This window comes from Cygnus atratus, chromosome 2 (assembly GCF_013377495.2).
Source record: "Cygnus atratus isolate AKBS03 ecotype Queensland, Australia chromosome 2, CAtr_DNAZoo_HiC_assembly, whole genome shotgun sequence".
Classification (NCBI taxonomy): Eukaryota; Metazoa; Chordata; class Aves; order Anseriformes; family Anatidae; genus Cygnus; species Cygnus atratus.
In genome coordinates this window covers 86,412,551-86,439,056 of record NC_066363.1, presented here as the reverse complement: position 1 = coordinate 86,439,056, position 26,506 = coordinate 86,412,551, and the positions used below count along the sequence as shown (strand labels likewise).

Sequence of the window (26,506 nt, the reverse complement as noted above, 5' to 3'; positions counted from 1 at the left end):
GCAGAACCTTTTCGTAACACCCAGCCTGAACCACCCCTGTCACAGCTTCAAGATGTTTCCTCAGGTCCTATTGCTGGTCACCAGAGAAAAGAGATCAGTGCCTGCCCCTCCACTCCCCCTCATGAGGAAGCTGTAAGACTGCGACGAGGTCTCCTTTCAGTCTCCTCTGCTCTGGGCTGAATAAATCAAGTGACATCAGCCACTCCTCATATATCTTGCCCTCCAGACCCTTCACCATTCTATGGATTCTATGATTCTAAAGTGACCTAAATGATAATGAAAATGTCATCTGAATGAAAGTAGATATATTATACATTAGATATAGTGTGGAAGAGCCTGCACATCTTCATTATAACTTCATTTATCTGTATAACCAGTGGTGTCTTCTGGTTTGCATCATAGTGTACCATAAAGTAAAAATGAAAATCCCTCTTAAACGACTTTAAGTGAAATCCAGAATTGGACATGTGACAAATCTTCAGATACACACAATTATGCAAGACATTTACAATTCTAATGGTTTCCTTCCTTTAGTGAATATGAGATATATCCACAATCACCTTCTCTCCCTCCTTGTCATATTCATCATGATGTTCTATTTCTGGTTTCAATTACTTTCAGCAGTGAAGAGTGAGGAGATACATCAATTTATTTAGCAAGTTGGTAACACTGAGGCCAAATGAAAAGACGCAGTTATACACAAATATATATTTTGTGAGTGCATTTGAACCATAAAGATGTTTTACATCTACTCATGCCTGTAGTCATGAATTTAATCTTTCCTCCCTTTCTCTTCCCCCCATCCAGATAACAGAATTTATATCTTTAAGATAACAATTTCCCTATTTTCCAACATTCCTTAAACTGATTTATTTTTCCCTAACCAAGTCTAATATCTAAAGAAAAAGTGGTTTTCGTTTTTGTTTTTTCCAGATTAATTTAATAGTTCCCTCAACTTTGGAATACTCATTGGAATAAGTCCTTGAATCTGTAAAATCTAAGCCAAATCCCTGAATACTTTCTGCATTTCCTGAAGACTACTTGCATTCCAGAAAAGGCAGCAAGTATATTGGGTTTACATGGCAAGGTTTTGGTAGCAGGGGGGCTGCAGGGTGGCCTCTGTGAGCAGAGCCGAGCAGCTGCCCCATGTCAGATCAGAGCCAGCTCCAGCCGGCTCCAAAAGGGACCCGCTGCCGGCCAGAGCTGAGCCAGGGAACGATGCTGGTTGGGCCTCTGGGAGAGCAGATTTGGGGGGGGGGCAGAACTGCTGTGTGACAACAGCTGGGAGAGAGAGGAGTGAGAAGCAGCCCTGTAGCCCCCAAGGTCAGTGCAGAAGGAGGGACATGTACAGACCCATGTGGGAGCAGTTCTGGAAGAGCTGCTGCCTGTGGGCAGCCCACGCAGGATCAGTTCGTGAAGGACGGCATCCCGTGGGAGGGACCCCGCATGGAGCAGGGATAGGCAGTGTGACTGTGAAGGAGCGGCAGAGACGAAGCTGACAGAAGGGGACTGACCGCAGCCCCCATTCCCCATTCCCCTGCACCGCTTGGGGAGGGGAGGTGGAAGAGGGAGGATGGGGGGAGGGTGGTTTTAGTTTGCTTTTAGTTTCCCACTTCTCTAGTCTCTTAGTGACAAGCAATAAACGACATTAATCTCCCTACGTTAAGTCTGTTTTGCCTATGACGGTAATTGGTGAATCATCTCCCTGTCCTTATCTCAACCCTTGAGCCTTTTCTATTGTATTTTCTCCACCTCTTCCTCTGAGGAGGGGGGAGTGAGAGAGTGGTTGTGGTGGAGTTCTGCTGTCCAGCTGGGTGAAAACACCACAGCAAGGTAACTTGAACTTTTGCACACGTTAATATTTCTAAGAGTAAAGATTAAAGTAGGCATGGTGCCTTCTATCCACCAGGAAACCAAGAGGTACATCTGCCTCTCTGAAAAGCAGTAAATGATACTAATTATGTAACCCACAATGCTAATTATTTTCCACTGTCCTCCAAACTTACCTTTAATATTCAAGTAAAACATTAAGTAGTACTGAGAGTGATCAGCTAGTATGTTTTCTGGAAAAAATGGATTGAGTTAGAGAGGCCTCAATTAGAAGTCTAGAAATGTAGTGTATCTATCCTGAGTTGAAAAGCTGTAAGCATCAGCTTATTAATTTTGCATAATTCTGACAACATAAACATAACGTGCAACTCTTTATTATTTTATTGTGAACAAAACCATCGAAAAGCAAACCTGACTGCAAATAGTGAAAGTTTGTGTCAGACCTAACGGAAATAATAAGCATAAGATGAATTCTAGAGTCACTTGAAAAAGCTATACACTTCCAAAAAAAGTTGTTCTATCTGTCAGGTTCTGAGTAAATTTGAATGCCATACAGATTAAATATCCTAAGTAACAATCAAGCATCAAATCCACGCAAAACAGTATTCATTCTGCTTCAGAATAAACCTAAAATTGTTAGATTTCTTCCATTAGGAAAGTGTATCTCATGGTCAAAGTTCTAAGGGGAAATAGTTCTTTATCCCAGATAATAAAACTGTACACTCTAATTCTGCTTGGAGTCTTAAAAAACAAGCACAAAAGCTTTGTGCATGGAAAGAGTAACTGCTTTGACAAGTTCCTGTTTCCAGCAGCGCTAGAATAGAACACATAAGCAAGTCGATGAGGCTCCAGAGTCAGTGCAAAAATCTTCCTGGAGAGTGAACTTAAAAAGAAATCACATTGGCACAGCAAGAAGTTGCCTCTGAAGGCCTGGTGAAGCTTGTTTTGAGATCTGCAATGCATAAGTTTTAATGCAAATGGAATGTGTCAATTAATGCTGTATTAGTATTTGACTTTTATTTTTTTTAGCAAATTGTATGCGGTCTTCTGGAACAAACTGAGATGCTGAAACTTGATATATTAAAGAAATAAAAATAACTATTAAAATACTATGTTAAACCAGCACATGTCTAAATAGTCCACAAGCTCTACTTCCAACTTACCAGTTTTGCAGGAAAAAAAAAAAAAAAGAAAGTTTCAGAGCAGCTTTAGGAAGCAAAGTAAAACTTCACATTCCATGAAACTTAACATTGATAGCAAATGACCCGTTTTCCTCCTCCTTTCCCATTCAGTTAATTACTGTTTTGGAACATTAAGTGCACTCAACTTTATGTCAGGCACTTAACTCCTGCTGTTGATAAATCTGTCTAGCAAAAGGATTTGATCTTTGAAGTTAGTGCTTCAGTGGATTTCTTCAGTAGCAAGGCATCCAGTAACTCACCTGCCAGCTTGATAATTTATTAAAAAACGAATGTATGTTGCTTTCTACATAGTAATCAAAACCATGTACTCTCTAGAATATGTGTGTGTGTGTGTGTGCACTAGTATCAACACTCACATGTAAGCATTCTGAGGCAAGCTTTGAACACCATATCATAGGCAGGAGGGAATGAGAAAATAACAGTTTACATTTACATAGAGTTGCTCTTCCAAAGCATTCTCAGGCCTTATTTTCTTCATAGGCAACTAAAATGCACACTTTCTCCAGGCACCAGCCATTTCTGGGTTGAAGAACAGCAGCTGTTCAGCACTTCACAGCAATGCCACACTGCTGGAAGGTCCCACTGACAAAAACATTTGTTTTCCTCTGAGATAGCTGCACTTCAGTTGTTGATGAAGGTAAACCGGAGTAGCTAAATAACATTTGCAGGAGGCCTTTGATGCCTTGATTACAAGCATATGGCAGCAAAGTCTGCTCTGTCATCTACGTAGACCAAAAACAACGACAGCTGAAAGGAAGAACGGTCTCTATATCACAGATGTGAAACTAAGGCACAAGAGGTGGCACCTAGATCATCTAAGGTTCAGGATAGTCAGAAGATTGACAGTTATCTTCCCTCAGTGCACCACAGTAACGTAACTCATCTCTAAACAACACATAATTGATTTTAACCCACTTGAATCAGGAACAGTATGTGAGTTACTACTCCTCTTGAGGAACTGTTCCCCATATGGTTTTGAGAGCAGCCATTGGAGTACCTGTGTACTAATTACCCAGAGAATAGATGGAGCTGAATACAAAGTGGAAGCTCTTAGGTACAGCAATTATTCATCAATACTTCTGCATTTGCAAGGGGTTTTATGAATGCCAGATATTTCAAAGAGAGAGAAAAATTCTCATTTTAGAGGAGGTATAGGAAGCCAGGTTATCCTTGTGGCTCCTCACCAAATGCAGACAGGAGACAGCAGTTACAGTGGTGTTCATTTACATATGCACATGCAGAGAGACACCCTGCAGGCACAGCATAGAAAGCTGTTAGTATCATCCTGCTCATTGCAATCTGGAAAATTTCCCAGACACCTGAGATGAGTTCAATACCGCATGGGACAGGTTATTTATGAAATGCAGATCCTTAGGCACACCACAAATCTATCTCCATTCTCGAGGCTCCACACTAGCTCCTGATCCTGCTCCTTATCCAGACAGCCTAGCTGCCTCCAAAGCATCTGTTGCTGGAAACCTACATCATAGGCTCATTGCAACTCCATTCCTTTCTGAGATGGTCACCATCTGCCCCACTTAATGTGCTATTCAGTCTATTCACAAAGGGAGAGTATGTTTCCTCTATATTCCAGGGTGCACTTGCTGAGAGCAACATGTATGTATAAGACCCCAAGTCTGTGAGTTTAGTGAGTCCCCTGAAATTTATTTAAAACTAGGTACTTCTATCATTCAAGTGCTTTTCTGAACCTCACACTCTTCTTAAGATGTCTTAAAAACTGCTTCATTTATAGCACATGGTGTACCATTTGGACATATGGGTTATAAGAATATATTGTAGTTTCTTCTGCAAATGATAAGAAAAAAAGCTTAAAAGCCATGTTTACAGCACTTTAAAGAACACTGCTGTGTAATTAAACAATCAAACTTTGATTCCCATTTTAAATTGCACTGAGGACCAATAGTATTCAATAACTTCTGTAAGAGGTATGAATATTTACTAGCATCATTTTGAATGACTACACAGCTCTAGGAGAGATGCCACAATCTGTTGCCACCTATGTTTCTTTTAAAGCACCACGATAACAAATGCTAGTTATGATAGGCTTTTAGCCCAACTGTTAGATCTGCCAGTTAATGGACAAAACACATAATTATAGTTGAGAGGGCTAGTACATTAACAATTAGCCCTTAATATATTTCCTTTAGATCAAAGGAAACATATTCATGTTTGCAGTATTCTGCCAGTACTCTGAAGCAAAAACTACCGATGACGAGTTAAGATCAGCAAACAACTAAGTAAAAGACTGCAGCATGATTTCTAAGAAGCCTGCAAGAAGTATACCGTTAAAACAATAAGCTAATGTCCAGCCAGGGTCTATTAAGGAGATAGCCCAGTAGAAGGTGCAAAGACTTGTAAGAATCTTTCATATCCCATAACCTCTGATCCAGCAACACTCAACTGATTAGCTTAAGGAAACGTTCAAGATATTGCCTGCCCTGATGCTATTATTGGGGCAAGATAGCAGTTATTTCTGAATATTCAGTGTCCCATTGCTGGAGACAGACCTTCTTCTCAAATAGTACCTAGCTGCTGGTGGAAAAGCTGCGAAGAAACAAGAAGGCAGGCTCAATACACAGACAAGGAACTGACAATAAACCACTTGGTGAACCCTGAGGCAGTAACCAAGAAGACGGTAGGTAGGTAGGTAGGTAGGTAGGTAGAAAAGAGATTTCAGTTACATACAGTTTTGCTTCTGGGAAAAGGAAAAAGAAGACAGACAGCCTTGTGGAAGTTACAAGGACAATCTGGGATACCATACAGACCTAACAGTTACGTGGAACCAATCTATACAGCACAAATGGCCTTGATTTCATATCACGCTTCAGTTTTCACTTGTAAATAGAGATGCACAAGAGACTGAACTGCTTAAGAACAGGCCATATCAGAAACTTCCATCAGTAGAGATAGAAAAAAATAAATTTTATACTATAACCATTTAGTATGTAATTTCTAGTATGAGTTGACTGGTGAGGCTCTTTACAGAAAAAAAAAAAAAAAAGAGAGAGAGAGCTGTTTGTTGCTCAGAACAGCCACATCTGTATCAGTAAATCTAAAAACTCCCAAGTGACATTGCCAGATATCATAATAGCCTTTGCTAGTAAGTTTAGTAAGTTGTTAAACTATTTCCTGACACAGGTTTGGCCTCTTCTCCTCAGACAAATCCAGGAATATTTTAGGGACTGCTCCCAGCAGGCAATTTGAATGCAGCCACTGTCTTGTGAAGGTTAAAGCTTTTACCAGCAGAGTGCTGACAGCTGCCACTTGGCCTCGGCACCCAGGTGCTTAGTTTCTTTACATAGAAATTCAACAGATTTCAATTTCTTCCAAGTATAATTCCATCTCTGAAGAAAAGATGCATGACCTGGCACATTTGGTGCTCCCTCCCAGTCCTCTACATGTGACAACGAAGGTATTGAATCATTCATAAATTTCATTTCCTTTAGAATTTGTGTATCAGAGATTGTATTTGCACAAGTGATATTTCACTATCCTCAGTGATGTTACTGTGTTTGAACTAGCATTAGACAGAAGAAAATATGTATTGTTTAGATAAATTAGCATAACAAAAAACCTTATTACTAACACTGTTAAGATGAAATATTGGATATTCTCACATGTAAAAAAAGCACCCTTTTTTCATAAACTCCATTGACCAACCTGGCTGCAGCTCTACCTGCAAATCTGTTCTGGACTTACCTTACAGATATGCTGCTTTGGAATTCCGCGCAGTATGCAGTAATAATAAAGATGCTCCCAACCCGTTAAAAGTTCATCCAAGGCATCGTGCTGTGGACAATAGCCAATAAGAATACCTTCAGAGCTAGCAGACAGTATATCCATTTCAGATCTGTTTAAAAGAAAAAGAAAAAAAAAAGAAAAAGAAAAAAAAGTTATGTAAAAAATACAGCTCTGGTTTTCACCCTTGTGATATAGAGTCTTCAAGACAAGCACACATCTTTTACTCTATTGGTAAATAAGTTTGAATCTCTTCGCTGTCATCACTTAACATGGTACCACCCATACTCAATGCAAGCTTTTTGTCCCTTTCTCTGAGATTTGTGCTGCCACCCATGCTTCACTGCTCTAAATGTGCATGGATGAACAAACACAGGAGGACAGATCTATGAGAACTAATTCTTACCAGGTTTACCTCCCCTGTACATTTAGTAGACCCTGGTCTGAGGCGATATACTTCAAAACCATACAGTGTTCAACACATTCAATATTAGAGGGGCATTAGTCTTGAAAGAGACAGAGAAACATTGCTGTGTATTCTTTACATGTCTGTATACATGCACACATGCATTGTCTAAACAACAAAAGCCAGAAAACCAAAGCCTATTAAAGACTAGGAAGTTTAAAGACAATACAGGTAAAAATATAAAGTGATTCTGATTTCAGAGACTTTGGCCATCTCTTTGTAGCTGTATGGCATTACTTGAAATTGCATTCATTGCTAAGAAGCAAGCTTGATTGCAAGGGTGTCTCATTACCCATAATGACACTAAATCTATCCTATTTATTCCAACATCTAATCCAACATTCAATGATGCTGATTTACATTTACAGAAAAGACCTGTCAAAATTAAGCTACTTAATTAAAAAGAGAAAATTTGAGTTTTGAAAAAAGTTTTTAAAAGGTTCTGCATTACAGAATGGCTTACCCCTTAGTGGTTTTCTATGTTTCTGGTTAAGAAAACTAAATATATGATTATTAATTTAGACACAATGTAAATGCATTAAATGGAGGATCTACTAATACCAGCACCAGTGAAAACATAAATACGTATCCCCTGTTTCTTAACAACATTCAGGAGTCTGTGGAGAAAAAGAAAACACAAACTCTGCATCTTACTTGATGAATCACAACATCAAAATATTTTAATCCTGTCAAAAGATAAATTATCATGATTATGATGAACCTTGCTGGAGACTAATTAGAATGGACTTTTGCTCTTAATGGCAAAGACATAAAATTTTAGTACCTTTGTAGGTTTGGATGGTGCCAAGGAAGTTAACTGCCTGTAGATATCTCTCTAGGTAAAGACTTACCAAAAAAAAAAAAATGAAAAAGGGGGGAGGGAAGTGCACTCTGTCATTAAACTATATCTACTTAAAGATTATTTTAAATAAGGTATACATAGATTTTTTCCCAGCTCAGTTTCTAGACATACCTAAGTCAAATTAAATGAGTTTTTAAGATCATATTTACCATAAGCTATGGACCGAATAATGTTGATCTTGTTACGTGACCTGACAGAAGCTGTGTATTCTTTATTTAACAAACTCTAACATTGTGAAACTATCTACAGTGAAATGCTGTCAAGATGCTGCTGAATAGAGGGTGATGTGCATAAGGTTTGCTGTACTAGGAAGATTCAGGCAAGCTAACAAGGCTTCTTTTTCTTGCAGGTACTCTCCTTGGAGTCTGGGTTTTTAGTAACATGCCAAGTTCAATCACAAGAGAACAAATCACACTCAGGGGTAAATTCAGGGACATTTACTCAGCATGAACTCTCTATCTGGATAGATACATATAGCCTGGAATGGATCCATACCACGAAGAACAAAAAATAAGTATGCATGACTGCAAAATATAACAGATACCTGATGTCCTTAAGGTAGAACTTGGTTAGACCATAGTTACTCAGTTCGCATTGGGAAATAAAAACACTTCTGTGTCCACAGTGCTAATTGCACAGATATAATTTTAGTGTTGTGCTTCCTATGAAGCAGACACAGCCTTAGATGAACAAGATCCCACCCAGCAACCTTTAGCTTTCATAAAGGAAGAATGCAGTGAGAATACATCATTTAATATTCTTACTCAGCTTGGTCCTTATCTTGCATCTGCATCCATTAGTGATGACCTCGAACACATAAAGCGCTCCCATTAGTAAAGAAATTCTAATGTATCCACTAATGAACTCATGGACCTATTTTTTTTCCATCTCCAGATGCCTTTATCCGTCATAAAGGAGAAAGTAATCTGAATAGAATTTAACAACAACAAAAAAAGCCATATGTGGATTCTAGCTTTTTATTGAAACCTTTTTGGTATATATATTAGAATGCCTACTCTTTCCACAGCAATAACACTGAGTAGATGTCCAAAACAAAAAGGTTGGAGATCATAATTGAGTTTTGTTTAGCCAGCATAACCTTTCTCTGAATACTAGAATAAGAGATGAAAGAAAACCACAGCATAATCTTTAATTACAGTACATATCTTAGGACAGAAACCTGCCTTTATCTCGGGAAATTAATTTTCCTTGGAATTCAGTTAATCTCTCAAATCTCATTTTCATGGGCTTAAATGAAATGAACTTTTCAAGAAGTTACAGCATGATACCCCAAACCTTTTTCACTAAATGATATACTGTAAATGCTTAAAAAAAAAAAAAACCTCTGATGATATTCAGTACACTAATTATATCTTTCTTTAACAAACGTCATGTATGACATGAATACAATTGGAAACATACATTTTTATATTTTCTGAACTATAGATTAGCATGCAGCAAAATGCCAAACTTTTTCTCAGCCTAGAGAAAAGCAGGCCTTTGTTTTCTGCCCTTTTATTATCAACATGCTAGCATTTCTCATTAGACCACTGATGTAAACAACATGAGAGACGGGGAGGGGGGGGAGCTCATTTTAGAAATGAAGAGAGAAAGCACATATAACTACAGATTCCAACCTTTCTCTGCCTTTCTGTCCATAGTACAGTAGACACAATGAATACCAGTGTAATTTCTAAAAACTATAGGATAGAAACCAGACATTTACACAAATACAGGGATTTCTTTATCATTATAAAAACATTTAGGAATGGTAGGAATGGTTATCTTCAGATTCTTTTAGTTACTTTGGTCTGACCTAGTTCAGGCATGGAATATAAGTTCTCTTCTTCCTAGTGAAGTTTCATTTTTAGATTATATTGTTATGCTCAGTCAATGCTTTCACTTACTATTTAATTTTTTGTGTAAAGTGGAACAGCTGCAACAAATAAAACCAGCAGAATGTATCCAGAATACATTATATGTTAAATAAAATTTAAAGATGAAAAACTACATTGCTAGTACACTTCTTGAAAAGGTCAGCAGACTGTATGGCATCCTTGAGAAAAATAGTACAGAGTAGCACTTGAAGCCTTGAAAATATTGTATTCTGTCCCTTTCTATATGCTTTTGTCTCCATTTATACAGTAAGAATTATGATAACTTTCACATAAATCATCCTGAAAAAAAAAAAATCCAGGACTCCAGGACCATACATTTGGAATGCTCATCTTACAAAGTTTTGTACTAACGATGAAAGAAACTTGCCAGCCTTGCAAGGCAATGGGTATTTAGCAAACTAAACTCAGAGGGGGTGAAACCTTCACTTAAATATATTCGTCCATTGATCGTTTTAAGGCATTTAACCGATCCATTTCTTTTGTGTGTTGCAGTACCCCTGAAATCTGATTCCAGTCCTGAAAGCTACCCTGGAGTGGCATGGGCCACTCCAGTCAGAAAGCCTTTGCTGGCACTGAAAAAGAGAACAAAACACTTGAATGTGTGTGAAGAATCTCAGACAAAACCTGCTGCTTTCTGTCACGTGAACTGGACTATCTTCCAGAAGGCTGGGTTGGTTGTTGCTGAGACTGAATTTCCTTCTCATTTGTTACAGTGGTTACCAACAACATTGCTTAGGCAGCTGTGGGTTGACATTCAAAGGTATGACCTCAATTTCAGCACAACTTAGTGCCCCCAATATCAGCCTTTTGGCTGTTTATGAAAAAATGTTTCAGTATTGACTCTGCTGTGCACTTTGGTTCATTTTTGAGTGCTTTTTCTGTGGTGTTTGAATGCAGTTAAAATAAAGGCAATGATATATATGGTACTTACAATGGCTTCTGCAGAGAGATAAATTCCATTAATTAGTCAAAATGAAATATAAATTTACAAATTGCAAAAGTAGTTAGACATTCCATTGTACTCATAACTGCACATTCAATTCAGTGCATACTAATGCTCTATTAACATTATAAAAAATCAAGGTTAAAATATAATTAATGTAACTAAAGCTTAGTTATAATTAAATTAATTATACTGATATACAGTGTAACAACAGCTTTCTCAGGCATTATATTGATGCAAATTTATTCTGCCTTTCAAGTAAAGCTATTTGAATTACATTTTAAATTATTTATCAAGCTGAATATCATAACTATCAAGAGTCCAAGTTGTAGCTCTATAGAAATATTTTACTTTCCCCTCTTTGGAAAGCAGTTCTTTGGTCCTATGACTTTGTAATCCAACAGCTGAGATGACTGACAGTCAAATCAAATAGGATGGGGAGTTGCTGTCATGGAGGATCTCTATGCAGAAGAAAGAGAGAAATTCATGGTAGATAAATTAATTATATAAGGAACACTGCCAAATGCTTCGGGACACTTATGAACAAGATTAGGTCCACTGCAACTACTTCTTCTATGCACCCGCACTACAACCAAGACTGAGTATGAACTTAAAATTGACTACATTCAGCAAACTACAATGGAGAAAACTGCAAAATAGCTTGAGCCAAAAAGGCAAACAAAACACTAAACACTTGTCACATTATTTTACACTGATCTTGACATGACACTTAAAAGGATTTTGACACATTTTCTTCCCAGCTGTCTTTAGCCCTTCTCAGTTGAGGGCTTTACAATATAATAGTCATTGCAGAAGGCTAAGGTACAAACTTGCAAAGGGGAAGAAAACTAAGAGTGGCCAATACACACTTAAAAAGTGGAACAGATATGCAGTATCTGCTGATGCATCAGTCCAGAAGTGAATCAAAGACTAGGAGGGCTCACTTTTATTGGGTTCACTTTGTTCTCCTTTCTTTTACTACTTTGGTAAGCGTCAGCTTTTCGGAGTACATATATAATACAAATACTATTTCTTCAAGCTATTTGACAAAAACAGTAGCTATGAAAATGCTTATGGATACCCACAATAGCTTTCAAATAGCCAGCTCCTGGTGACAACCTAGTCATAGCAGTAAAGCTAAAGATATACTCTGAGTCCATTTGCACCCTTAAAGAGGAGCACATACACTACAGAGAACACAAAAGAAGTGCCATGCAGTCAATCAACTGTTATATTTGTTTACGCTTGACAACTCCTTTGCCTAGACATTGCTCAAAAGTCAGTCTCCTAATGTCTTATAGCACCATTCTCAATAAATACAAGCAAGTAAATTTTATTAAAATATTTTCTTTTCTAGAATATGTTAGAAAAGTAAAATTAAAAAAAAAGTAAATTTAACAACATTTAAACTTTTACTTTAAAAAGTAAATTGTATTAAAATATTTTCTTTTTCCCTTTTTTGCTTTTAATATTTCTGACCTTCACTAGAGGGACTGCTGGTGCTTCAGCGTCAATATTTCATTTCCACATCTTCCTTTGCCACTTTTTAATCCACTTTTAGGGGTTGCAAATATCCCTAACATGGAGACACTTTCTCTATATGATATTATTTTTATATTTCATCTGGACAGGTATGTCACTGATAATGGCAATGTTAATGAGGTACATAAAATAATAAAAAAGGCAAAATCCCCTATGAATAGCATTTTGCTATTACCTTCACAAGATTGTCTGTGGTTAGTGATAAATTCCTATTATTTCTTACTAAGAGTATCTTTATGAGGTCACAGTTACAACCAGAATGGGATTGCAAAGGTTAGATGTTGCCTGAAAGACTTTTCTTCACAAGAATATGAAATTTTTTAAAAAGTAGTTCCTTGGTAGACTGCTTAGCTTGTATACTATAAATGTGCATTCCCCATGTAAATGCTAAGATACATCAAAGTTAGGAACATACTCTGTACAAATATACATACAATACAAATATACATACAAATACATACAATGCAAATATACATACAAGTATCTATTTGATTTGTAATGTATCAAAAAGAAAAAGTTTAAAAAAGATCAGAAGCCTTCCCTTCCCCATAAGAATGTCCCCATCAAAAAGAATGCCAAGAAACTTTAATGTGCAGAAGAGATGAAGCTGGATCTAGCATTTAATACAATTTTCTTCTTAATAACACCCAGTCTTACAAGTCTGAGTGATAGCTTTAATGCATTTTATTAAGCTTTTGTTACAAAAAAAAAAATTCTTAGGAATAAGCTCGTTTTTTGTGGCTTTAAACATTCAACAAACAAACAATTTGGAGGCCAACAAATCTTTTTGAAGTACTTGAAGGTATTGCGAATCTGATTTTCTGCCCTTATAAAAAGGCAGCTCTAGACCCGAAGTACATTTTCCAATTTTCTTTGAGAGTCTAGCTGGAGTTCCCTGAACACGACTTGATCATCATTGTGTGAGGAGCACAGCTCTCTCTACATAACCCCAGGCACCTCCAAGATGTTTTAGGTTTAAGTTCCAAAAATTCTGCTTTGCAATTCAACATGCACTTTTGAAAAGCTGATCTGCCTTTTCTAGTCCCCTGTCCAAAGGTGCAAATGCTGTCCTGTTAAATTCAGGTCTCATTTCAGTGCAGCTGTCTCAATGAGACACTTCTGACTTTTTCATATATTCTGTGAAACTATTACACTAATAATCAGGAAAATTTGTTTTTTGTTTGTTTGTTTTGTTTTGTTTTGTTTTTATATCCAGGATCTTTCAAGAACAGTTTATTCAATGAAACACAACCTGTTATGAATTAAGGATTTTTAACCCACCTAAAACCCCTTGGACACCTGATACACAAACCAGATAGAGCTATGTTCTCCAACTATTTACATTTTTGTGTTTATTGACACACATAATTATTTATCAGCAGCAAATCAATCCTTAGAGAGGAAAGATGAAAGCTGCAATTGTCTGCCTGATGTGAAATGCGCATATTCCTTACAGAACATATTGCAGAGCATAGCAAGTTAAAAGAACAGAAATATTTCCATCATACTGAAGTTTCTTGGTTTTGCCTCTAAATACTGATTTAAGTGTTGCAGCCAAAGATCTGGGACTCAAGCACACTCGTTTCACTTTTAATAACTGTTCCCAGAAGTTGCAACTAACAAAGATGTAATTAACAGTTTAAAGACACCTAAAACTAGAAAATATTCGAGACACTCACACATATATCAACTGTTACACAAAATATTTTACATTTCTTTTTTTTTTCTTTTTTTCCTCCTGTTTGAGAATTTGGTATTTGTCCTTATAAGCAGGATAAACATGACTGCTGCTCAGGAAAGAAAATAGCTATACCTGAAACTGAAGTAAGGAACATCAAAGCTTATCACAAGCATTTTTGTATCTTCTCACTAGACTACAGAAAACATCAATTTAACTGATTCAGAGATCATAATCTTTTTTTGTTGTTGTTGTTTTAAGATTATAAATCAATTCTATTCAGAAAAAAATATGTTCTGCTTTGCATGAGAAATTTTAGCAGTAGTTCAAGTGTTGAGGAAGGGTTCTCCAGACCTGCTGTGCTTAGAATCCTATCTATGCAAGAGTCAACAGTTTTGTCCACTACTAATTTACAGTAGCACAGCAACACAGTGCATCTTAATTTGCTTTACATCAGTTGACAAAATATGAAGCAAGCAACAAAATCAGGAATGACACAATGACACAAATCTCAGCCTCAAACTTGTTTCCCCAGGGCTAGCTACTCTGCAACTGCAGCTTCTCCTTGAGGTTGCCACCTTTATAATATTAGAATAAGTGAGTGATAAGTTTTGAAAACACAGGAATGCTTTACATTCACTTGTAGACTTATGTCTTCAGCTATGTAAGAAACATCAAAACCCGTAAGGTGACATCCAGTTCAGGGTGATGATTAATATGGTTAATGATATTCTGGAGACTTAAATATGACCATCTCCTATGGGTTCTTCTCTAGTCTTCTAAATGTGTCAAATTTCATTACCTATATTTTAGTACATAGTAAATAACATTACATTTTAAATGAATGGGGTAAATGAAAGTAACATATAAGATGGGTAGCAGGCATAATCAAATATTATGTAATTATGTAGCATGAATTATCAGGTATTACTGCTTATTTGAAACTATTATTAAATACCAGAAGCATAAAGTTGACCTCAAAAGAATTATCTCTTTTGCCAAAAATAAATTGCAACATTCTAGTACAAGGAATTAAGGCATTGGTATATTGTTTTATGATTTTTTGAAGAATTACCTTTAGGGGTTCTGATAAAATAAATAACATATTTAATAAACACAGCATAACTGCCAAGACACCTGACAATGAAATATATTCTTATAATTTTATATTGGCTTTCAAGTAGGTATTAAAATATAGGAATTGTCACATCAAATCAAATCATTTGCCCATATACAGATCTGATGTCACATTGTATAGGGAAACCCATATGAAATTCATGAATGCACAGGAAGGACCAAAGGCAAGTCCCATTAAAAGCTATAGAAGAATAACCCTCAAAATCTAAGCAAAACCTGGGAGCTTAAATACTATCTTGAGGACAATATCTTATTGGAAATCATTACAGATTATTGTATTTCTATAAATCTCAAATCCTTTTCAGACACATGCTAAACTTCTGACCTCCACAATATCTTGGTAAGTGAATTCCACAGGTTCCAAAAAAAACAACAAATATTAGTTTTAACCTAATTTTAAATTACTGGTTTGGGTTTTGGTTTTTTTTTTGGTCATTGTTGTCATTCTTGCTTAATATCTGAAAATGTTTGTCTTCTGTTTTGGGAAATTATAAGCGAAAATAAACATCTAAATGTTTCTACAAGCATTGTATAACACTCTCATATTACTTCTTATACTTTTAAGAATTATATTTCCAAAATCTCTTTAGTCATTCCTTTCTCCTGATTAACAACTATTTGACGGTGATTTGGGGAGTTCTTTGTTATTAAGCCCTTTTTACCTGAATCTATTGAACAAAAAAATGTTGTTATGAAAGACGTTTTAAAAACAAAACAATAACAACAACAAAATCAACTTAAGTAGAACCATGTTTAGTAGTGGTGATGGTGTCCACTTTTTCTCTTCTTTTAAGGGTAAACTTTCAAGAAAACAGAATTTTGCTATGACTGAAACTACTTGCATTATGAAATTATATCTATTTATCATTATTTTCATTAAGAAGTGAGCAAATACTGACATATGAAAGCATTTAAATTCTAAAACAAAGACATGTATCTTCACATTTTGGAAATTTCAAAATGTTTCATTTTAAAGTCTTCTGAATTAAACCCTTCACCCCTCATTCTCCAATTTTGAAATGGACATAATTTAAAAAACAAACAAACAAACAAGGTTTAAAATTGTTAACTAGCCCACAATACATTCATACACATACACACATTTTACTTTGGTTTTACTCAAAAATAACTTTACTTTCCCTCCCATGTTGCTGGTAAAACCTGTATATGTTGGTTACACCTAAACCAAAAAGACCATTATTCACTTATCACTCCATCAAAATTATCCTCAATACCATGAGCACTATATCTCTTTTCTTCATTACACAACATATTGATCAAGTAATTAATTAATGACTCTGAAGGACCCAAGTGTCAACATTTTAAAATTATCCACTTTAAGCACCAGTCATCATCCTAAGCCTGGAAACCTTTTGGTGCAGCACTAGTCTGGGAGATCTATGTCCATGCATCTGTACGTACTGTATCTTAAGATTTTTGTTACAACTGAGGCTTCCTGTAGCCTGCTCTTTTGCTACCAGACAACTTTATTCTCAATTAACAGAGCTGTCAGACTTTAAAATGTTGTTGTCATAATCCCTGACGTTCCTGGTAAGGGCTTAACAGCAATGATGCAATATGGATTTAAAAGGGATCAAAACAGGTCCCTATACTACAATATAAAGGACTGAAGACTGCTACTTTTTGATCATTGGCATTATCAATTAGCACTATTCTGATCAAACCCTGTGTTATTTACCCTGTAGGAGTCCGGATAACAGCACGCCCTGCAGATGGGATGATCTCTCCAGTCAGCATCTTAAATGTTGTGCTTTTCCCAGCTCCATTTGTTCCCAGGAGTCCAAAACACTAAGATCAAAAAAGAAACAACCAAACAAAAAGAAACAAAACAAACAAACAAAAAGAAGAAATAAAGAGCAAAGGTGAGAAATTGTTATTAATCTGCTATGCTGAAGGAAATATGTAATATTAATTCTTCAACAGTTTCTCCCCTTTTCATATTTCTTATCATGTCTGTAAGATACTGTATATGGCTATTCAGTATGTGCAATTCCCTTTCCAACAGAAAATAAGTTTTCAATAAAATAAAATATTTTGATTACCTCCTACATTCTTAAAAATGACTTATTTAGCCTTCCACTTAAAACCCTGTCCTATAATTTAATGCATTAGTTATCCATATTATTAAGTGCTAAATTTGAGCTTGGGGTTTTCACATCCAAACTGAGCCAGAGAGAAATATAGTCAATATTTTTTAATGAATATTTCTTAGTTTCTCGTAAGCTGCTTCACTTTGTACAAGTAAACAACCAGTGAACATCCAAGACACTGACTCAGTTAATTCAGAGCCCAGCTGTGATGAATACATGCTTAAGCTAGGACAGTATTTGTATTAAGTTTACAAATAGCACTTCATAACTTTCAAAATACTTGTTTCATGAACTTTCTTATCGATAAATATGTTTTAACCAGCAACATCCTCCGGGTTACTCCAGTTACCCAACAACTGACCTGTAACTGTCTGTATCTCACTGGACCTGTGCTGCCATGTACATTTCTTATATTCATTTTTACAAATGCATCTTTGTAGTTTGGTAATGTCAACCAGGAAAAAAAGTCTTTTCCTTATCAGTATTTTAAATGAAAATTTGCACTTCCCAAAAGGATCTAAATCTTGAAAAACTAAATGCTGTTCTGAAATCTTTAGGATTACCATGATTCAGTGTGAGATTTCAGTTTATTATAATAGTATATTGGTATATTATATACTATATTAAAATATACTGGAATGATTTCAGTATGAGAAATACAATGTTGCCTTGGAGACAAATTCAGAATCCTGTTCACATTCTGCAATTGAGCTACATATTCTTTGCTTTCTCTTTGGCATTGAATTGCTCTGCTACCTCCTGGCATTTCATGTTAGCCGATAAAACAGTAATTTGCTAAAGATAAACAAGATGAAAAAACTCTGATACAGTCTTAAAACAAAAAAATAAGTGAACTGTTGCTTCTTAAAGACCACCACATCTTCTACTTCTATCCAGTTACTGATTTTCAGAAATTACTAAAACTAAAATTGTTCTGCTATCTACAGATCTTTGATTGCAGACATACAGGTCTGAACAACTGCTAGGAATCAAGTGGGCTTTGGGTGGGGGGGAATTTTAATTTTTGAGGGGGTTTTGTTTAGTTGTTTGGTTTTGTTTTGTTTTTCCAAAGAAAGAAAAAAGTCCTCTTTACCTCTCCCCTTGGTATTCCCAAACTTATGTTTTCCACAGCTATGTTCTTCTTACTGAAACCTCCATAACACTTCCTGAGGCTGTACAGAAGAAGGACATCATTACCAGTTCTTCCACCAAAAAGTCGCTGTCGCTCCATCTCTACATCAATATCTTCTGAAGGGCTGACTGTGCTGTTAAGTGAATGCTGACCCCTAAAATAGAAGATACCAAATACCACATGGCAAATTGAACATTGATGTGCTCTGGATAATTCTGTTTTATTTCCCTGAAATCCCTTAAAGCTCTGTGATCATATCTCAGCAGAATCCAAGGGAAAAAGAAAGCACTTGTGTTTTTTTCTGCAGTTTACAATACTACAGTAATATTGGTGGTAGGGGGATGGTTGAGCTAGGTGATCTTGTCCAAAAGACAACCTTTTGGACCTTTTCCAACCTTTATGATTCTGTGATTCTATGATTTTTTTTCTCCTTCCTAAAATTGAAATTGCACTCTACTGTTCATATGAAACAGCAACAGAGACATTCGACTGAGAATGAACTCCACATTGAAACATTATTTAAGTCAGAAACAAGAATGATGAAATGGGGAAATCCTTCATTCAAAGTGGAAGCATGGGACCACAAAACCATCCAGTTCAGATAACTCTGAAGCAAACAAAATAAAACCCCTAAGTGAACAGGATTCCACCATTTTCTTTCTTTAAAAATTAGTTAATTGTTTACTGTGGCAGAATACAAATGGTAATGCACACACCTTGGTTTCTGGAGGAGATCCCAATGGAAAAAAAGCCGTAAAAGAAGAAGAACTGTTCCCTGCAGGGCCATTTCCAAAAAAATCCAGCCCAGGAAATTCATCTCAAATGGGCTCACGTACGAATCTATTCCAAAGTTGCTGGTCAGGTCAAACTTGATCTGGTTGTATGAAAGTTCTATTAAACCTTGGCCTAAGCAGAATTGTGGGAAAATTATAAACGTCCATTTGAGGATTTTGTAGATGTACTGAAAACTCTTAAAATCCATCAAGAAAGAAAAAAAGAAAGGAAGGAAGAAAGAAAAAATTAGTTTTCTCTAACAAAACATTAAGCACACTTACTAAGCTGGATACACCTTTCAAATCTCACTCAAGGCAAACTGATTTTGGCAGACCATATCATGAACTATTTTGGGACAGGGATCATCTTTTATTGTGTTTTAGAGTGTCTACAACCACAGAGTCCTAGTTTGCTGAGGTTCACAGACAATGACAGAACAGACGCATGGCAGTGGTCATTCCGTTTTCTTAAAATTGTAATACTTGAATGCTATTAATTCTAAGTCACCAATTTAACCCTAGTTGAATTTTGGAGGCATCAAATCTGCCTCCAAATTTGAGTGATGTGTAATCCACATTTGTCTTCAAACATTAAGTTTTTGACCTGCTACATGCATAGGTAGTGAAATACACACATTCTGGTTTTCTTCTCCATCAGGTTGCTTAATTACCATCAAGAATAATGAAAATTAAATACATGGACTGAGAATGTGTATTACTATTCATACAGCGCATTACAGATCCTAGAAATAAGCGGATTATCTCTTATGTCAATATTATTCAAACACATTTTACAATGCATATAATCTATTCAATGGACCAGAACAGCTCCCATTATGTGCAAATTACAACTTAATGGTCTGGAAAATGTCAAGATTTCAATTAACAATATTTTTCCATCATTTCACTGCAAGCTTTTTATTTTTTTTTCCTTCTTTTTATAAACAAGTTAAAATTCAAGACGGTAACAAGCAATACGGTATATAGTGGGACAGAAAAATCAGGATGGTTTAAAATGCCAATTTTTTTCTGCTAGAAATGATCTAGTCTGTGCATAGGTATGCATATGCATACACACATACATGTGTGTGTATACATCTCATGAGTAATATGAAGCTAAGGTTTCATACTGACCTGTACTTTGGAAAGTATAGCTAACAAACGAGGTAAGAGAGTCACCAGCATGGTACAAAGGCCAAACACAAAGTTTAAGGAGATGTAAGAAATAAAAGCGACATCTGAACTTGAGAAGAATCGGGATACAAGATACATCCACGGTAAAGTTGCATATCTGAAAGGTTAAAAAAAAAAAAAAAACTTATCACAAACAAGTGAAGCAACTCTTCTGACCAACTGAAAAGGAGGTCAAATTTGGGATATATTTTCTTTATCTAATTACCTTATGATTCTGTAGAAGTACCCATATCTACTGTCATGTAATAGGCAGATATGAACCATTTTTGCATATATTAACTGCATGGTTTTACTTTCACTGTTCCGGAGTTCACAAGCTTCATGGCAAAACCACACATCTTTTAACAAGTGTTTTATGCGAGGATAGAATTAAAAGCAGGCTTTCATAGAAAGAAGAAGAGAACACAAATAGAAAGAAGAGAAAGCCGTGAGAGAGAGGGGGAAGATGTAAAATAAAATGAAAGGGGAGAAAAGGGGGTAGAAAATAGTAATATGGCATCGTTATATGATGTGTTATGGCTTGGTTTATTTGATCTAGCAAAAGCTGGTTTTGTTTTTTTTCTCCTATGATGGGATGTCCTGATCTTACAGAAAGTCCTCTCTTTCACTGTATTTTCTCATAAGCAGTCATATTTAAACATCTGTCTCATAAGGTATGCAATCTCCTTCACACAGATAGCAACTATTATTTGGTTAAGGAAGAAAATTCTTCTTCAGAATGCTTATCCTGTAACTATTCATTTTCCGCATTTCTCACATCACCTGGGACTGCACATAAGAGCAGGCAAAACAACAGCACAGATGAACCATTAGTTTGATTAAGCCCAGGGCTCAATATATATTTATATAGAGAAATCAATACTCGGTTTAATCAGTTATTTTATCTTTCTGTAACTTTTTTTTTTTATTTATTTAATGTGAAGCTTAAGCACAATGGTTATAAGGGAGGACTTTTCTATCTCATTGCACTATTTGGAGACAAATCTTCAACCAGTCCAGTACTCCACAATGGACAGCCTTCTCCCTGGATATATAAATTGCTGGAGCTGTATAAGATTACAGAATTACTGAAAATTGGTAGAACTGTAAAAAAGACAGCCACTTCTTGCCTTCTTGCTACTCTGCACATGTAAGCACTGAAATTCTGACCTGACTGTTATTATTCCCTCCTTTCTGGAAGATTACATACAATCAATTTCTATCAGCAAATGATTGTTATACAGACGATTTTTTGAGACATTTCCAGTGCTTTTTTTTTTTTTTATTCCCCTGAGTGAGCAAGCAAGCAAATCCATCACCACCATCCCTCCCACGTGGAACTTTCAAACTCACGTTTCAGCCTGTTTTCTCACTATCTTTTGCTGAATTGTAATCAATTCCAAAGAGAGAAAATCATGCATCCAGCAGCAGGTGCAAAGCAAGTCTAAAGATTTCTGTTTGTTTTCTACGAGTCATAATTCCATAGTAGCATTTCCAATCACATACCCAAAGAGTACCAGCAGGAGAACAGTGGCTGCCAAATTCTTTCGGCAAGTGAAGGCTGAAAGCTGGAAGGCAATAACAACACCAACACAGAGGGTGACTGGAACCATGTAAAACAGCTAGAAACACGAGAAAAAAAAAAAAGGCACTTAGCAGGGGACTGTCTCTTAGTGACATCCTTAATTAGCATAGAAGGGCTCTACAAATGAACTTCTCCATATTTGCAATATAATTACTCTGTGAATTAGGAAGAATTAGGCAGAAGAGCTCTGAGATTTCAGAGTCCACACTGGCTGTGAAGCTACCCCTCCTACACATATACACACTAAACTTACCCTGACAAAATAAAATCCAGCTACAGAGTATTCCCCTTAATTCTGTTTCTATTCACCTTTCCAATACATCCATTTAACAAGCTAACTCTTCCAGATAATGAGTCCTTATGGGACTATTGCTCCAAAATATCCAATTGTATTGTGACAGTTGTGACAGTGTATTGTACAGTTTCTTGGATCCAGAAAGAGCAGTTTCACTGATTTATGCTTCAGTTACAGGATACTAGTAAAGACACAATTTTGAAAGAGACGTTAATGAAGGACTTTGCGTGCTGATGAAGCAAATGACATTTTTTTTAATAGGAACAGGCATAACATTTACAAGAGTTACAGCCATTAGGCAACAGGGAAAGCAATTTCTATTTAGTCTCTTGATATAATGGTAACCAAATACTTATTAGTGTGGTGATGTGATTGGTACAGGGGATTCATATCCAAACAGTGAAGAGAGAGGGGCTCTGCTCACATTGAGTGATGGCAAGATGTGAAAATCTGCGCCTGGTTCTATTTCCAGCATCTGCATGCTCTGTGCATTGAAGCTGAGCTCACTAGGGCAGTGACTGCCTCCACTTCCATGCTATATAACATTTAACTTTATTCTAATATAGCTGAGATTCTGAGATGAAACTGCAATAAAGGCAACAAATGATTGCAATCAAGGTCTAGCTAAATACTCAGTGTAGCACAGTATACATACTGTAAAAGTAAACATTCATACTGAAGGACAATGCAAACCTGTCTATGCTTAAACCAGAAGGCATCATTTCCTTGCCAATGGGAAGAAAACATTTTTTAAGGGAAAGGCAATTGAGCAAAACATAGACTGGTGTAATGTTCTCATCTTGCTCACAGTGTACCTTATGGCACCATCAATGCCATACATAAATATCATACAACACCACTCCATAAATTTGGGCTTCAGTTTATTCTGGAGCGGTTTAACATTGTATAGAAGTCACAAAGCATCTGAGTCCTAAAATATTTCAACAAATGAATATATTCAACTTGTTTTCTAGAAATAAATAACTTTTAACATTAAATTCTATTTAAATAATCTTACTTGAAAGCATGGCATGTTATAAAAGTTAGGCACAAATAAATAATCTTAATTGCCCCTCTATTGAAACAAGCTTAATCTAAACAAAATATCTCTATTTGTCATGAAATCTTCTTAGCAGTTACACATTTTCTATTTGTTGAACATTGCAATGAATATTATTCATGTGCATAAATACACAAAGAACAGCCTGATTCTTATGACAGTAGTTTTATAAATCAAATACTTCTGCAGGTCTAGTAAAGATTATGCTTCCAATAAGACAGGACACGGCCTGCAGTGCTTAAAATGTGTAAAGGGAGTTCAAATTTGACATTTCATATATTCATGCGTTCAGTATCCCTAGATGATCTGCGGCACAATTAGCATTTAAAGTAGTGTCTGTTCTTTCCCAGATCATGATTGATCATGCAGTACGATGCTGAATTTGTGAGAACATTTTGAAAGGAAGAGATTGGCAGAAAATAACAAAGAGCTGACTTCACTGCATAAGGAGAAACTGAATGATGAAGGACCGAGTTTTTAACCAAACCCTTTCATCTGACACGGCACAAAGATTGACTGGCCAAGTAAACAACTTTGGGATAAATGTGCTCTTACTTCAAGCTTGCTCAAGTGTGAAAATCCTGATTTCAAGCATGGATGGGTGAAGCTCTACTGTTTCAGATTTAGAATATCTTGAATGAGAATAGAGTGTTCCAAAAAATCTCTGTTCTTGACCAGGCTAATTCATGTTTGCATTGCCTATGCCAGAATCCAGACCTCTCTTCCATTACCCAGTGAGTTAAACAAAGTGCAGAACATTTCTTTCCCTCCTCTGGAGTGACGAACCTTTGCATTACTTTTGGATAATCCAGGGTTCCAATTTTTCACTGTTACCTCTGAAACAAATCTCCCAAGCCAAAACACCTTCTTCAAAAATTCCTTCTAAAAACAGTTACTAAATGAACAATCAACATGGAGCACAAGGGTTCTCTAAAAGGAGGAATTCTATCCCTTTCCCACAATTAGATGCCCTAATCCCAACTTCCAATTTCCCTCCAAACACTCAACTAATACTATAGCAAGCTTCATTACAGGTGAGTTATGAAAACACCTTTCAGGAGGGGACAAACACACACAAATGTGTGTATTTATATATATACATATAAATGGAGAAATTTTGCCTTTTTTTTTTTAAGAGACACCTTTAGAGAAGATTTTTGGAGAAAATTTGGATAATCTAGACTTAAAGGGAAATTGAAGGACTTACATTATATAGCTGGTGAAAAGTGAGTGACTGAGGACTATCATTGCATTGAGAAAATTAATTCTATTTCACCACCTTTGCTTATTTTCCTCAATAGATATCAACTTCTCAGACTTGAAGAAGGTAAGCAAAAAATTCTACTTTATTTAACTCTTTTGGCATAAATATGATGCAAAAATCAGGTCTCAGTGGCATTCCTGTCTTTACATTTGGTTAGAAGGGTAAGCTTCAGGGAAAAATAATAATTTCCTTAGTATTTTTGAAAGACAAATTTTTCAGATTTTCCTATTTGTTAATGAACTGCATGCTAACAATACTGTTTGTAATGCTAAGAATGATAGAAATTACTTTGCTGGAGAAAAACAAACTTGCAGGACAGAGACTTTGTCCATTTCTGATGTAGGTCATTCTGTGAAAGTGAAATCATAAAAGAGATTTTCTACTGTCTATCTTGCCAGAAATAGATACTAGCAGGGAGTACTTCTCATATTATCCACCAAAAAAACAACCTAATTATGCCTTTAAAGTAGCTGACTAGTATCTTCAGGCTTCTCCCATAATATGAAAGCTTTTGCCAGTGGCAACTCAGAGCACTGAAAGCACAGTAACTCTTGTCATGTGGAAGTAACTCTTGCTCTGTGGAAGATCCTCTCTGTCTAGGTTGATTAGCCAGTTTCCTTTTATCTGTGAAATACTGTAGGTGCCTAAAGCTAGCATACACTTTACCTTCTTACAATTCAGCTTTGAAAAATGGAGAACACAGTGCCTGCTTTATGGAATTTTATCTCACAGTACTAAAGTAGGAATGGAGTCACAATATTTGTTAACACAAGAGACAAAAATTGTTGCTCTATACAACTCAAATCTTATTTACATGTTTTGCGACCACATCTTTTGCTGATTTGTAGCAAACTAGTTTAAAATTTTCACATACTGCCCCACAGGATACATACCATATCCCAGCAGAAATTAGCAAACCAGTATGTTTTGTAACCCAGGCCTGTGATGTGTTGCAAACGTTTTGTGCCAGATACTCTGTCTTTCACTATGGCACTGCCAATGGATGCAGTGAGGATGGAGAAACCCAACATGATACACAGTGCTACCCCACACTGACGAACATTCTCCATTCTAGGATACAAAGCAAAATGTTGTAATGAAAACACAGTGAAAAATAAATAAATAAATAAATAAATAAATAAAACATTTTCAAGCCCAACTCTTTACTGAAACAACACCACACATTAGGACCTTAATCCTGCCTGAAGAGACCATGTTTCTACACTGTCAACATCCAATTAGAGAACAGGAGCAAGATGATGTGTTGAGTTACAAAACTACAAAACTATACATTAGTTACAGAACACAGACTGTTTTTAGAAGTTTGAAAAACAAAGTGAAACTTTTGCAAATATTTCTGCCTTTACAAAAAAAAAAAAATAGAAACTTGACAATCATTTAAGGTAGTTAACCTGTTTGAGAATGTCACAACCTGCTCACAAACACTCTGTAAAGTGCAGTCAGGATAAATTCAATATTTTTTCTTTAGAAAATAATGTAACCTATCTAATATAAACAGTAGATGATGTATAAACAGCAGGTTAGAGAACATACTTCACTCAGTGGAACTGAATTGTATCTACCAAGTCAACAGCCGTTGCATGGAACATACATGCTTACTGAATTAACAGCTTCAATTGCTTAGTCATTGCAGCTGTTTTTTTGTTTGTTTTGTTATGTTGTTTGTTTGGTTTTGTGTTTTTTTTAAGAGTTTGCTCACATTTTGTCCTCATCCAGCAAGGCTCCTCCGTAAGGTTGGCTGTAGAGTGTGATCCCTGTGAAAAAAAAAATTATGA

General features: G+C 36.1%; 1 protein-coding gene across 1 annotated transcript in view; it reads right to left on the bottom strand.

Annotated features, from left to right (window-relative positions):
- ABCA13 (ATP binding cassette subfamily A member 13) overlaps positions 1-26,506 on the bottom strand; it is a 197,800-nt gene that overhangs the window by 22,993 nt on the left and 148,301 nt on the right. Inside the window, exons 49-56 of the mRNA XM_050708769.1 lie at positions 26,431-26,485; positions 25,604-25,781; positions 22,013-22,128; positions 20,468-20,624; positions 19,277-19,530; positions 18,522-18,714; positions 17,017-17,126; positions 6,753-6,903 (exon numbers count right to left, since the gene is read on the bottom strand). Coding sequence (XP_050564726.1) covers positions 6,753-6,903; positions 17,017-17,126; positions 18,522-18,714; positions 19,277-19,530; positions 20,468-20,624; positions 22,013-22,128; positions 25,604-25,781; positions 26,431-26,485 — 1,214 coding nt within the window. The remainder of the gene's footprint in view (positions 1-6,752; positions 6,904-17,016; positions 17,127-18,521; positions 18,715-19,276; positions 19,531-20,467; positions 20,625-22,012; positions 22,129-25,603; positions 25,782-26,430; positions 26,486-26,506) is intronic.